At 37.4% G+C, this 15,659-nt stretch overlaps 1 protein-coding gene across 1 annotated transcript; it reads right to left on the bottom strand.

Annotated features, from left to right (window-relative positions):
- Positions 1 to 9,459: 9,459 nt before the first annotated feature.
- On the bottom strand, positions 9,460 to 11,989 carry LOC127802347 (probable methyltransferase At1g29790). The gene is made up of 3 exons (XM_052338100.1): positions 11,867 to 11,989; positions 11,499 to 11,608; positions 9,460 to 11,329 (listed from the first exon to the last, which is right to left on the bottom strand). Exon 3 carries the CDS (start codon positions 11,298 to 11,300, stop codon positions 9,804 to 9,806), a length of 1,497 nt encoding a protein of 498 aa, XP_052194060.1. The 5' UTR covers positions 11,301 to 11,329; positions 11,499 to 11,608; positions 11,867 to 11,989; the 3' UTR covers positions 9,460 to 9,803.
- Positions 11,990 to 15,659: the final 3,670 nt, after the last annotated feature.

Below are 15,659 nucleotides of genomic sequence, written 5' to 3'. Positions count from 1 at the left end.
GCTTATTCGCCCTTCTGAGCAGGCAAAACCAAAGATCGGCGTGGGGTTGGCCCCATTGCTTGGTGTGGGCGGGTGCGGGGTCACCGACCAGGGAAAGCTCACGGACAGGTGTCGATATATTACTGGAGAGACAGGAATCGTGGACGGTTGCTTTTTACGGGGTCGGGTGGATTTTAGAATCTCGCCGGCGGGGGGGGGGGGGGGGGGGTACGTCTACGAGTATTATGTGATGTGATGTAATTTACGTCATCCGTCTGCATACAGCATAATTATAGGGATAATGCTACAAGTACAAAAAGTTGTAAAGAAAGGGGACAATTCTAATAAAAAGTTAGATAATTCTAATAAAATTATCATATATGTAAAAGATAATTTTATTCTTGATCTATTTCACTCTCTTTCACCAAGATGTTGACTTTCACTCACTCTCTCTCACTCTCCCCTATTTATTATTCTCTTTGTATCACTTTCCCACCTCTTAGATCGAAAATTCACTTCCGATCATCTATCTCCTCACCTCTCAAAAATTCACTTTTGCTAATCTCTTTGTATCACCTCACATCTGTAATGTGAAGACTCGAAAACCCACTTTTGCTAACCTTTCTGTATTACCTCACCTCTGTAATGCGAAGACCTCATTTTTGGTCACACTCTCACACTTAATGGGGAAGCCCACTTCACCTTTGACCGAGATCGACTATTGCCTTTTCCAAGTCGACCACCACTAGATTTGCCAAATTCGCCCTCCATTGGCAGTTCATCGCCGGATTGACCACCCACATTCTCACCCATCGATACTTCGTTGATCTCTCACAGAAGCAGTAAGTCCCCATCTAACTACAGTTCCTGATCTCTCCATTGGTACGTCGCTTGTTATGTACGAATGTAATAGATTTTAGTCATTCTAAGTTTGGTTTAAAATCTTAAATTTGTTAAATAAGATCATTTTATGCATCTAATTGTTATCCTTTTCTATTCTCATTTATTCTTGTATAATGAAACATCGTTTTCTCTTAATGTACAAGTATGGGTTTTGGTTGTTTTATGTTTTCTGGTTTCAAGTTCTTAAATCCATGCAAATGGAAAAATACCTAAACTTGTTATCTCTTCTGTGTGCCTGATTGTAGCTTATGTTGAATGGAGAAGTAAACTATACCTATTTCCAGGTACATTTGGTTCTCTATTTTAAAAGAATCATCTCCTAATTTACTGTGATGACAAGAAGTTTGGGTGTTTATTTCCTTGTTATTTTTTTTTGGAGATATAGCATTTTGGTTCTCTTTCTTATGAATGTTATGTTCACGCATCCAGTGCAATTTTGTTCTTAAGGCTTCTAGAAATTGGAATCCATGATTTAAAAACTGGGTTAATCTCACAACACACAAGCTTTTCTTGGCAAGTGCTTGAATTTGGGCCTTGTTCATCTTTGTTTTTGGTGATATGGTTTTTGTTTGTCATAGTAGAGATTTGTGGAAATAATTAGAGCATTTCATCAATACATGATGGGTTTAGGGTTCAACTATAGGGTTGATGCATAAGTGATGTTAATGGCCAAATTTTGTATTCAGTTGCTATTATTTTTTAGATTTTATTGCTGACAAACAATTATATTTTAGAAGATGAAAAAAACCAACAATGAGTGACATAAGTATGTTTGATTTTTTCCCCAAATTCGGCACAGATTTCTCGGACTACAACCATATAAAACAAGCTTTTGCTAAAGAAATGTATGTGGATAATGCGAATTATAAATCTAATATTATATTATCATATTATTGTAACTTGTTTTGATTCATAAAATTATACTGTGTTTGCGAAATCATTTGAAGATAATGAGAGAACTTTGGTTGATAATGAGCAAATTATTGAAGATAATGAGTGTCTTGCATTAAACAACGAATTGCCAGAAGAAGACAATGAGCTTATCCCTAAGGTTTGAATGAAGTTCAATGACGAGAAGAAAGTTTTCACTAAAAGAAAAATCATATTTAGCGATTGAATTTAGAGACGGAATTATTTCGTCGCTAATTTTTTTTATTTTTTTTTTAATTTAGCGACTAAATTAGCGACGAAATACCCGTCACTAAATTTAACGGTCGCTAAATTTTAATTTTTTTATTTAATTTTTTTTTATTTTTTAACCCCGTCGCTAAATTTTATTTTTTTATTTAATTTTTTTATATCCAAATTTTAAATTTATTTATTTATTTATTTATTTTTTAGCAAATTTAAATTTTTTATTTTTTTATTTTTATTTTTAGCGACGGGAGTAACCCATCGCTAAATTTTATTTATTTTTATTTATTAGCGACGGGGTTGATCCCGTCGCTAAATTTTATTTTTTATATCTAAATTTTAATTTTTTTAGCTATTTTTTATTTTTTAGCGAATTTAATTTTTTTTTATTTTTAGCGACGAGAGTAACCTGTCGCTAAATTTTATTAATTTTTATTTATTTATTTTAATTTTTAACGACGGGTTGACCCGTCGCTAAATTTTAATTTTTTTATATCTAAATTTTAAATTTTTTAATTTATTTTTATTTTTTAGCAAATTTAAATTATTTATTTATTTATTTTTTATTTTTAGCAACGAGAATAACCCGTCGCTAAATTTTTTTTTTTTTATTTTTAGCGACGAGTTGACTTGTCACTAAAAAATAAAAAAATTAATAAATAAAAAAATTAAATAAAAAATTTCAAATTTGCTAAAATATAAAAAAAATTAAATAAAAAAATTAAAATTTAGCGACGGGCCACACCCATCGCTAAAAAATAAAAAAAAATTAAAATTTAGCGACAGGTCAATTCCATTGCTAAAAAATAAAAATAATTAAATAAAATAAAATTAAATAAAATAATTCAAATTCAACGACGAGTTGAATAAAAAAATAAATAAATAAATTAAAATTTAACGATAGATAAAAGTAAAAAAAATTAAAAAATTAAATAAAAAAATTCAAAATAGCTAAAATATAAAAAAATTAAAATTTAGCGATGGGTCACACTCATCTCTAATAAATAAAAAATAAATAAATAAAAAAAATTAAAATTTAGCGACGGGGTGTTGCTAAAAAATAAAAAAAATTAAATAAAATAATTCAAATTTAGCGACGGACTCACCCCGTTGCTAAAAAATAAAAAAAATAATTAAAAATAAATAAAATAATTCAAATTTAGCGACGGGCTCAACATCGTCGCTAAAAAATAAAAAAAATAATTCAAATTTAGCAACAGGCTCAACCCTGTCGCTAAAAAATAAAAATAAAAATAAATTAATTAATTAAAATTTAGCGACGGGGCCAATCTCGTCGCTAAAAAATAAAAAAATAAGTAAAAATTAAAAATTTTACATTTAAACATATCATAATAATTTTTACTAACATTAATATTAGTAAAAATTAAATTAATAATTTTTAAATATATTACAAATTAAAATAAAAATAAAAACATAATTTTTCACTACTAATATAATAGTTAATAAAGTTTTATTTGAATTAATAATGAAATAAAATTAAAATTAATATTCATTTCCCTTTACTAACATTAAATATTAAAATTAATATTACTAAATAAGTTTATGAAATTTTGGTATATAAATATAATTCTAAAATATTTGGAAGAAAATATTATAAATATATTTTATGTATAACAATAAATAAGAAGGCTTCTAGATCGGCTGGCTCGCACGTTAAATTTGGTCATGAGAGGTTGGGGGTTCGAATCCGATAGAAAGTTTGAGAATAATAGCTGGGGGAGTAAAATTCAGCATTGGCACGTGGCGAGCAAAGGCGCAGCCATGTGGCGCACAGGGAGGGGCTTGGCGCGCATTGAATTTTAAATTTTGGGGTTGAATTTAGAGACGGGGTCACACCCGTCATTAAAAAATAAAAAAAAATTAAATAAAAAAATAAAAATTTAGCGATGGGGTCATACCCATCGCTAAAAAATAAAAAAATTAAATTTAGCAATGGGCTCACACCCGTCGCTAAAAAATAAAAATAAAATAAAATTAAAAAAATTAAAATTTAGCGACGGGCTCAACCCTATCACTAAAAAATAAAAAAATAAAAAATAAAAAAATTTAAAAAAAATTAAAAAAATAATTCAAATTTAGCGACGGATCAACCCCGTCGCTAAACAGCGACGGGTATAACCCCCGTTGCTGATTCCGTCACTAAAAAATAACCGTTGCTAATTCTGTCTCTAAATTTCAGCGATGCTAGTTTTAGCTACGGAAAGGTACTCGTCACTAAATCCGTCGCTAAAAAATTTAGCGACAGATTTTGATGTTTTAGTGACGGAATTTTCCGTCGCTAAAACGCTGATTTTTTGTAGTGTTTTTAATTATATAAAAGATATGCTTACCATGTGGGTTTTCTTATTAAAAGAAGGAGTTCGAAAAATGAAGATGATAGGCTGGTAAGATATGTGGGATATGCATGTTGCCGAGAAGGGAAAATAAATATTAAAGTTAGCACCTCCCTGAACCCTCAACTAACAATGCAGTTAGGGTGTAAAGCTAGGATGACAGCATATTAAGATGTTTTAGGGACATGGTCACATGGTGAATAAGCATGGTCTATCTTGAGTATAACCATAAAATAAGTCCAATCAAGTTTAGGTTATATCGATGCAACATGCAATTAAGTGAACATGTGAAGTGGCAGCTTGAAGTGAATGACATAGCTAGAATTCTATTACACAAAAGTTTTAACTCAATTGTTGTTGAAGCTGGTGGATATGAGAACCTAACATTTGTGGAAAAGGATTGCATGAATTACATTGATCAGGTGAGGAGGTTAAGACTTGGGGAAGGAGATGTTGCTGCTATTCAAGCTTACTTTTCGAAAATGCAAGCCTTTTGTCCGGATTTTTACTTTAGTGTTGATTTGGATGAAGAGTACCGATTGAAGAATGTCTTTTGGGCTGATAATAGGTGTAGACAAGCATTCAATGAATTCGACGATGTTGTCACATTTGACACCACATACCTGACAAATAGATACGACATACCCTTTGCTCCATTCGTTGGTGTAAATCACCACTAGTAGTCAACACTATTTGGATGTGGTATAATTTCCAATGAGGACACCAAGACTTTCGTGTGGCTTTTTAGGACATGGCTTGAGTGTATATAGGATCAGGCCCCGGCAGGGATAATCATTAATCAAGATAGGGTCATGCAAAATGCTATTAAGATGTCTTCCCTAACGCGAAGTATAGATGGTGCTTGTGGCATATAGTGTACAGGAACGCCGAACAGGTGTTGTACTTGACTTCTTTGCGTACTGAGTCCATCCAAGCTCCCACTTCCGCCTTGATATCATCGATGGTCTTTTTTGCGATCTCCTCGCACCGGATGGCTCGATCGTCGGCCTGTTTTCGCTCTGCCTCGGCCGTTTTTAGCTTGTCTTGGGTTCCCCGCAAATCCTCCTTGGCTTTATTTAGCTCGCCGGTGAGCCTTGAGTTGGCAGACTCTCACATATTCTTCGACCGGCAGAGCTCCTCGTCGAGGTCTTTGTTTCTCTGCATCGCCTCTCTCAGACGCATCTCAGAGCCCTCAACCTCATTTCGGACAGAAAGGAACTCGACCTCTAGAGCTTTCTTCTCCCCCTCGAGCTTCTCGAGCTCGACCTAGAAGGATGTGTTCATCGCATCTAACTGTGCGTCGAAATCCAGGTGCTGTTGTTTGAGCTTCATAGAGGCGAGGGAAAGCTGTGAAAAAGGTAAGCCAAGAAATTGAAATATGAAAAAGAGTAACTTACCACTAAGTTGTGACGAGCCATGAAATCGTAGAGAGGGATCCCTTTCAACGCAGCATCATCCAGGGGTTTCACAGTCACACCTAGGAGAGTAGGCATGTAGTCCAGGAGAGGGCCGACGAAGGTCTCTCATGGCAGGGTTTCCAAAGCTGGCTCCTCTTCAGGGACCCTAGCATTTTTTCTCCTATCATCCTCCCGCTGCGATAGCTGGTCGGGTCTTCTTTTTGAGCCCGCAGCAGGGACATTCCGAACCTCCCTCACAACCTCATTCCCGCGAGCTCCACTCAAACCACGATCCTGAGCGGCGAAAGCTCGTTGCCCTGATTGTTGTGGGGGGCACTGTTATTGTTGCGTTTGCGGAAGATGGGGGCATTGCCTTTGTTCTTGCTGTTGTTGGTTATGTTTTTGCTGTTGGTGTTGTTGTGGGTGTTGTTGCTGTTGAGATTGTGACTGTAGCCGCGACTACTCCGACCTCTCACCCTACGAACTTGAGCTCGGGGTTGCGGATGAAGTGGCACCAGATCTGGCCCTAGACCTCTTCGGTTCGACAAGGTCAAGATCTACCATACCTTTAGCTTAACTGCTGGACTCAGGCACTTGGAAGGCAGACGGGAGGACCTTTGCGCCTAGGACCCTAATGTGGTTCCCCTTTATAACCTCGATGTTAAGGGGGGAGCAAGCTCGTGGTTCTTGAGTAGCTCGTCGATTATCTCAAAATTCTCAAAGCCCGAGCCCGTAGCAACGAGCTTGTCCTGAACCTTGGTCTCTTCGGCTGATAAGATTGGTTTTTCGCCTCCAAGGTCTGCATGGCAAAGCTAAATGTTAGAAACATAAGGTAAAACAAAGCAACCTAGGCCGACTAGCGTACCTTTACTTGGAGTAAGCACGAAGCTAAAATTTTTGAGCAACAAAAGCGAAGGGCAGGAGATAAAGAGCCAACTGGACTTATAGTCGCCCACGTTAGATTTTCCCTTTGCCCTACCTTGAGAAAGGACGGATTTGTGTTGCGAAGGACGAACTACCAAGTAGTACAACCCATCCTTGGTATTCTTAAAAGAAAAGAGAAATCTAACTAATTTTGGTGATGGAGGGGGAAGATCGTTCCCAAGAAGTAAAACAGTTAATGAAGTGAGTTGGGCATATGAATTCGGTGTCAATTGAAAAGGTGCGAGTTTGACATCGTTCAGAAGGTCAAGAAGGTATGGAGCTACAGAGAACCTAAAGCCGGACTCGAGGTGCTGGGGGCTAATGGCTATATAATTAGCTGGTGGATAAGCTGCGTGAGAGCTCGAGGCGAGGACGTACACTGGGCAGTTCGCCAGAAAACGAAACTCCCGAGTGCAGGTCCCCACCTTCGGAAACTTGGCTTTGGAGGGAAATCCTTTAAAAAATTCACGCCCAACTCTTCCCTCAGCGACCTGATCTTGGACCTCCAGGTCGACTTCAAAAGAAGTCACACTAACGATCTCCCTAGATTGAGAGCTCGTTGCCTCATAGTTCTGCGTCTCCATCACAAGACAATCTTCAGAGTTCGAAGTATCATTTTCTCCTACGGTGTAGTTGCTGCGCTTTTGGCCTGAACTCTCTCGGATAGAATCGGACATCTACAAAGGGAAAGAAAAATAGTCAGGTCGTAGATCACGAGCATGACCTCAAAAAAAAAAAAAAAGAGCCCTAAAATTATCCCCTATTTTTCATAGGCCATGCGCTTTGCAATAGGAAGCCGCCTAAGGCGGGGAAGCTACGACTATGAGCTCGGTATTTTGTAGAAGACTAACCTTAAGGTCATTGTGCCTGAAGGCTTGGTGAATACCTAACCAATCGATTCAAGTTGATCCCCTAGAAAATGGAAGCGACACCAACAGAATCGGAAAGACCAAAGGAACCGACGATGGACGGCCTTACAAAAGAAAATGAAGAAAGTCACTGCAAACTTACCAATCACTGAGCCTGTCGTCTGTGTGAGAGCTTGGGGCAAGCCCTGGACAGAGATGGTCAGCGTTTGAAAGCCTGGTAGCAATGAAAGTCTCGAGAGAAAAAGGCAAAAGCAAAGGAGGATTTCAAAATAGCACGAAAGAGGGAAAATGGTAACACCTTCTACTATTTATACCTTCAGCTCGATCCATCCCATCTGTCGGATCAAAAACGACTTATGGCGTGCTCCACATCCATCGGCTGCACGATAGCTTATGGGTCCCACAGATATAGTCATGCGCAGTAATAGGGGAACGTGCGCACTAAATGCGTTGCAGATAAGGCGTGCTGCGTGAAACGACGAGATTTGAAGCGATTGGGCAGAAATCAGAAATGTGGGTTAACAACTGGCACACATCAACTCCTAGTCCGAAGATTGCACTACGAGCTGGGGGGCTTGTCTTATATGTATTTCCCGCACCACTCCTTATGGGCTAGACTCAGTCCAATGGGCCGGCCCAATCGCCCGGAGCTTAGAAGGTTCAGGCAACCTCATCAAAGAAAACTCATACACCCCTGAAATCCGAAGCTCATAATCAAGCTCCTTGCGAGATTCTGGCAAAGCTCCTAGCGAGCTCTCAGCAATCGACCTAATGAGCTCTCAATAAAGGCCCTAGTTCGCTGGACTGATCAGCTCGCTAGCCTAAAAAACCACCAGCTCGCATAGATGACAAAGCTGTTGAACAGCCAGAGGCCCACTTACTTTATCTGAAACGGATCATACTCCTCAAAATGAGAATCCCACTCCCAGTTTTATACAAATGATAATGACTGTTTGTCCCTCATTGTACCATCTTTATATTTCTATATTTTATCCAAATTGTAAATGCCCATCATTATAAATAGGAGTAAGAGATATCATATGGGGGGCAAGAAAAATAATCAGATACTGTCGCTCTAGAAGAATAACCAGGGTATGGTCGTGGAATAGGTATCGTTTTGGCCGAACTATGTGAAAATTCTTTATGTTCACTCATATCTGTTATATTTGTTTTCTTTCCCTTGGCATTTTTGGATTCACTCATTGCGGTCCAAAATGAATCAAGTTGGCCGGAATTGAACGTCGACAATTATAATACAAATTAATAATATATTAAATATAAATATAATATATTATAAAAGTATATGATATATTGCAAGTAGATCATTAAATATATATATTCTATTAAAGCTTGAGGTTTCACGTAAAGCCCAAGTAGCACTCAAAAAAGTTTTACAGACCTTACACCAAACCACCCTTGTTATTAATTAATTTTAATTAAATATAACCAAAATGCGCTCATGACATATTTCTCTCACTAAAAAAAAAAAAAAAAAATTGTGGTGGTATGAATTGAATGTCTTGCTGTGTGTATATAAACTGTGATAGTATCTAAATTTACCCAATAGGCAAATTGGGGGGAAGGTCGTTCATCTCCAAATTAGTCGAGCAAAATTAAAAACTTGGGTTATCAAAAAGAAAAAAGATGATAACCGTTATAGTTATCGTAACTTATTTAGTGAATGTTTATGTTACCAATTAGTGGAGGTAATTAAATTAAGAGAGGAGAGAAAGTGAAAGAGAGAGAAGAAAAAAAAAAGGAAAAGAGAAGAGAAAGAGGGGTAAATTAATTATTTTATCTCATCTATTTAACATTAGAAGAGGTTGTCATTATTTTTAAAACGGAAGAAAATAATTAATCTCTATTGTTGAAACCAACCTCTCATCTCAAGAAGAAAAGCTCAAATAATGGAAAGCTACCTAATGTCGTCACCTCATCAATTCCTTCTTCAACTTGATGCTAAATGCTTACTCATAGAGCCAAATTAATGGCCTAACACAATCTTTGGAGCCATCTTGAAAGAGGCTTAATTGGGTTTCGCCCAAACTTGTTAGCAAGTGTGTAGCTCATGGAACCCAAAAAAAAAAAAAAAAAAAAATATATATTATTATTATGATATCATTATTATGGAGACTATGACTTGAAAAGCAAAAGTACATAGAATTTGCCTACAACATGAATCATGATGTTGAAGTTGAACGCTCTCGAGTCTTTGTCTGAGTCTGAGACAGAGGAAGATATAATTACCGGAAGGGTCTTGGTGGCTTCTCCAAGACAGCAGAAAAGAAAACCTCTCGATCATCTTTATCCAGCTTTGGCACAACAATCCACTTGTGTTTCTTATAGCTTAGCATCCTGAAAGCCTCCAAATAGTCATCGAGGTCCTCCTTCAAGCAGAAGAAGCTGTCGATCCACAGAAGGCCGCCTGGCCTCAAAATCCTGTCCCAATCGAACAACACAAAGTCCAAGAGCACCAAGTCTATCCAGCCATCCAGGAACCTCGTCGTGTGAATCAGATCTAGAGTGTTGTCAAAGAAGGGAAGCCTTTGATTTATGGTCAAGTAGAGAGGGACGAGGCCGCGAAGAGCAATCATTTCGCTGAAGGGTGCCCCGAGATTAATGGTTGCAGAAACTATGGTGACATTGAACTCTCTCATTCTGGCAGCAAATGTACCAGTTCCCACACTGAAATCCAATCCGATTCTTATCTCCCCGGGCTTCAAATCAATAACTTCGGATATGAGAAAGTCTGCAGTCAGGTTCGAATTGGAGGGTTCGATCCATCTGGGCTTTTCATGGTGAGTAAGATTGAAGCAGTCTGCACACTTGAAGAATCCCTTGCCAGAGGAACTATTAGCCAGGCAACCGAAGCTCTTGCACCTGTACCGGCCCCAACGCACATTTCGGTTGTCGGGGAGCTTCCACATGGATTCATTTATGGGCAAAGGCTTGGTGTATAGCTGAGGGGCTCTTGAGAAGCACCTTCTCCTTGGCAAAGGATCGCACCCATGAATCATCAGATACTGAGCTAGTCTCCAGTCGTCGTTGCAAATTTCACCAACATCGTAATCCATGTACTCTTCAAGCTCTGCCTTCATCCCGAAACAAGCATGGCCGATGCTGGTGAAGGTTCCATTGGCTCCCATGAAGTTCTGCCTTCCCAATCTGTTTGGTTTGATCCTGACATACTTGCGAATCTCTTCTGTCAGAAAGAAATCAACAGGCTCGTCAGATCGGTGCTTCGGCCTAGACAGAGGATGTGCCTCCTCATCGATTTCATTTTCTTGCCGGTGGCCCCCTTCATCAGATTGTTGCTTTGGTCTTGACAGAGGATGTATATCTTTGGTTTCATTCTTTTGCTGATGGGCCTCATCAAAAAGGGATAGGGATGCCTGAATTTCCTCCACTAGTCCTAAAATATGAAGAAGAAAAGTGCCACATCTCACTGTTGACAGTGGAGATGATGAGGACTCATTTGACAACTTCCTTATCTCTGAGATTTCTTGTTTGATTTTCTGGACTATAGATTCAGCGGTCAACCTTACCTCTGACCTAGTTTGCCCAAAGATTGCAGGGCCATCGCATTTGCAAACTTTTTCCGATGTCAGAAGAGATCTGACAGAGTAGAATTTCGACAAGGTAACAGTACAGACAAGGAGAGCAAGTGTGGCCGCTACAAAAAGAAACGCATGCAATCCTCTCCACCTTCCTAACTTCGTCGGTACATTTGGCTTTCCCATTTCTGATATTGGAAGACTGAGAAACCGGGCTGCAAGCAAGAGCAGCAATTAATGTTGAAGTTGAAAAATTAAACTAATCTTTGCAGATCCTAACTCTGATCATTTCTATATAATTCACACCTGACATGATCATGTCCAAGCATCATCCACAATGGAACATAAAGAAAAACAAGAGGGAACAACACATGAAGAGGGTACCTGAGATTTGACGCCACGGCCGGAGGAAAAACTGGATGAGCGTGCTTGACTTAGATGATGGGTTTTAACTAATAAATTAAACTGTTCAAGAACTGGAGATTGTGAAAATCCTGCGATCAAGTTCACTGCATCTAGTTTGTCATGGTTCAGAGCCTTTCATAAGCATTTAGTATGTTTATAAATACTAGCTTGCTTCATTCACTATTGAAGTCTGTACCCTTATAAGATTAAGTAAGTCAACTCTTCCCGCTGGTTATTTCCGGTACTAATGCACCTTCTAAATTAGATGTGCCAAACCCACCATCACATTTGACCATTGCTTCGACATCAACTATGCAGTAAATTAGCCTTTAGAATTGCAAATTTACCTGGTAGCTTCCCTTTCCTCACCCCTCTCCTTCAGTGAGAAATTAAGATTGTGAAGTTGGATCATCTGTAAGGCTTTGAGACTGCTCTGCGTTTAAATTTCTCAACCATGAAGAAAGGAAAACTAGCAAGAGATGAGTGCCCAGAAACAAAGAAGTGAAGTACAAGCAAAGTAGAACCTTCGATTATATAATAAAAACCTTATGGGATGTGAGCCATGGTTGATGAAAAGGGAAACATCCCTCTTTCCCCTCAAAAAAATTATTTCTCTGGAAGATGGACTGTTTATTATTTTCTTTAGATATTCCAGTGGTGCCTGTAATATCTTAAAATATTTTTTTAAATATAGAGATTTAAAAAATAAATTTAAATTTGAATTGTAAAATAATTTATTTGGTCAAGTGAATGGATTAAATGATTTAAATATGTGGATATATATGTTCAATATATATGTACATATTATAATAAAGTGTGATATATAATCAAATATACAAATATATATATTTATATAAAGGAGAAAGGAAATCGAGCGAGCTGCAACCCCACAACAGCGTGAGGTCCCTTTGTGTGAAAGGGACCCCACAGCTTGGGAGGGGGAGGCAACGAGCATCTATTACTGCTGCTCGCCTGTGTGCCCATGAGGCAGCCGCCTTTGCACCTTTGGGGATGGCTTGGAAGCCATCCTCTAGGGATCCCATTAACCCCCTTCCCCTTCTCTTCATTTTCATTTTTCTTTTCATTTTCCTTCTTTTTCGCAAGAAAGATAAGTTCAAAAAATAAAAATAAACCATAAATTTCCTTACATTAATTGGCTTATTTAAAAAAAAAAAATAGAGATCTTATAAGTTGAGAGATGATAGTGAAAACAAATGTAAAAGAAAAAGAAAAATATAAAATATAAAAGAATAGAGAAGGAAGGAAAGAATGAAAAAAACTAGTGAAATTGGAAAGTTAGGAGAAGTAACCAAGTTTTTCCCCAAAGAGCCCCCAAGGTGAGTTCCTCCCGCTCACAAACTCACTTAAGAGTTTTTTTTTTTTGTTGTTGCATGAAAAATCACTTTTGAAAACATATTTTGTTTGATTTTTCATTTGTATCAAAGATCATGTATGACAATGTTACTCCGCTTTATGTTGTTTAGACTCGAGGTAAAGTGATCGAGGATTTTCTAAGAGGTCTTTAGGGGGTCGGCTGAGAAAGCTCTTGGAAAAATATCAACATTGTCACAAGTGACATCATAAAGTAAAAACTTGTATTTTCTTTCATACATACATTTTATATAAATATTTTATTTTGGGGTTCCTCACTTAAAAATTCCATCTTCTAACTTGGATTTATCCCTTAAAATATTCAAACATTTCAAGATATATATATATATGAAAGCAATTCGAAGGATAGAAAGTCCTTGAAAGGCTTTGGAAGGTTCACGATATTTTTTGTGCATGTCATACTTTGTAATTGTTATGTGTTTTTATATAATACCCTAAAAGCATGCATATTCATTATGTTAGTAATATTAAGTGTATTAAATATGCTAAAATCGTTGTACAAATTTAGTTTTCATATAGATAATTTTAACATCCATATCTTGAGTTGTAGTGATTTAAAAATTTATTCTAAGGGTTTTTGAATATTCGGGTTGGGATGCCCGAAAAATCATTTTTTTTCTTTTAAACTCAGTATTTTAGAATGAATTAAAAATTTAAACTTCTTAATATGAGTTATAAATTATACTAGATTCGATTTGTGAAAATGAGTGCACACACAAAGATCCCATCTTAATAAATTAAACCAAAAATAAAAATTTAAATGAAAAGTGGACCATACTAACCCAATTAGGCTCGACCCGATAGAGGCCCAAAACCTTTACTGGCCTTTCAGCCCCATATCTACCAGCTGTGATCATCATCACTTTTGTACTTGCAATATTCTCGCGCCCACTACACATTCCATCGGCATTTAATGCAGCATAATGAAGGTTCCGTCGGTACCACACCTCTATCAGAAAACCTCGCTAGCACTAGATATTATCTCATCCCGCTAGATCACCTAGAGGCCAGCTCACATGTCAGGGAACCCCTTTTTCCCTCTATTTAAGGTAGCTTGCTCACAGGCCAAATGTATGTTCTTTTCAGCCTATCAAGTTAACTCAATTCTTTACTCACTTCACCATCAGAGTGTTTTGCAGGTGTTGCCACTCCTTACTTTTGTCATCAGAACTGGGTCTGAAATCCTAGAATCTCCCTTATTTGGTAATCCTTTGGATTGGATGGAACAAAAAGATAAGGTCACTAAAAATAAAACGTTTAAGAGAATAATTTTTATTGAATTTGAAAAATAAAAATAAAAAAATAAAAGGTAAAGTAAATAAAAATTTTGAAAGTAAAATATAAATCATGAAGGTTGACAAAAGAATCTTATAAAAAAGATTTCAAGTTATGAGGTAGGTACACATTCTAAAAAGGAAAGCATTTCACACCCGGCGAGCGAGATCGGAGGGAGAGAGCGTCGGAAACGGTGAGTTGAAGCAGGTGGGACCGACAATCCGGTGGCACTCTTTGCATCCGTCTGCGCCCCTGTACTGGCTGGCATAAACAGACCCAACAGAGAGGGAGGGGGACTGACTGACTGAGGCCACCATGGTGAATAATAACAATTACTAAATAAACAATGAGTAAATAGTAACAATAAATTACTTACAGAGCCTTTAACAACATGAGAGATAGAGATGACTCCTCATGTGATTGTAAGACTTGAAAGCTTAATTGTAAGTTGTTGTTAAATGTTGTTTATGAAAAACTCCAGAGAGCTTTTGTTGCTTGGTGAGGAATATTTCGACACAGAAGAAAGAAAAAAATTCAATTTTATTGCTGATCAAGGTTTCCGGTAATCTTCCATATTTATAATGAGAATGAACAGAAAAACAAAAAAGTATTATGACAAACATAACAACTAAATAACCCAGAAATAATAAATCAAGTAACTACTAACAAATAAGGCAGTTGTTTCTCCTCGTTGGAGATCGAAGAGAGTATGAGGTCTCTTTCCAGTTTGACAATGGCTTCAATTTTGCAAGAGAAATTGCAAGTGTAAATGACAATAGAAAGGTTAAGTTGCCTTGTCTTTGTTATTTTTAATTTATTTTGAATTTTTATTTTTTAAAATATTAAAAATACATTTTTTTTTTGGTTGTTTTCAAAAACATATTTTTAAAAATAAAAAAAAATCCAAAATAACAAATGCTATTTTGGGTGTTTTCAATCAAAACTAATTGAAAACACCCAAAATGTTGAAATGCGAAAAACACCCACCAACAACCCTCCCACCCCACCCCAATCTCCCACGTACCCACATTTTCCCCCTCTCTCTTATCTTCTCTCTTCTTCTTTTCTGGCTGTTGATTGCCACCGCCACCCCCATCACTGCCATCGATTGCGCTCCCCACCGCCACCGCAACCACCGTCGTCTACCACGCACGCCACCGATCGTTTGAGCCGCTGTCAATCGCTCCCCAATTGGTTGCTAGTTTTGTGTACTATCTTCTCTCTTTATCTCTTCTCCTCTTTTGCTGATTTTTGGGTATGTTGATCGATGGGCCATTGGGTGTCAGATGGTTGCCTTTGATCGCCAGAAATCACCAGCCACGGTAGTTGGCGTCGACTGACAGTGTATATATAGGCGGATGGGTCGAACGTTTAAGCATAGATCTAAGGAGATTTGGTCGTTGGATCTTGCTGATTTTTGGGTATATTAGTCGATAGGCCCTTAGGTGTTGGGTAGTTGTCTCTGATTACTGA

This window comes from Diospyros lotus, chromosome 5 (assembly GCF_014633365.1).
Source record: "Diospyros lotus cultivar Yz01 chromosome 5, ASM1463336v1, whole genome shotgun sequence".
Taxonomy (NCBI): Eukaryota; Viridiplantae; Streptophyta; class Magnoliopsida; order Ericales; family Ebenaceae; genus Diospyros; species Diospyros lotus.
The sequence above is the reverse complement of the archived record's forward strand: the minus strand, read 5'-3'. Positions and strand labels throughout refer to the sequence as shown.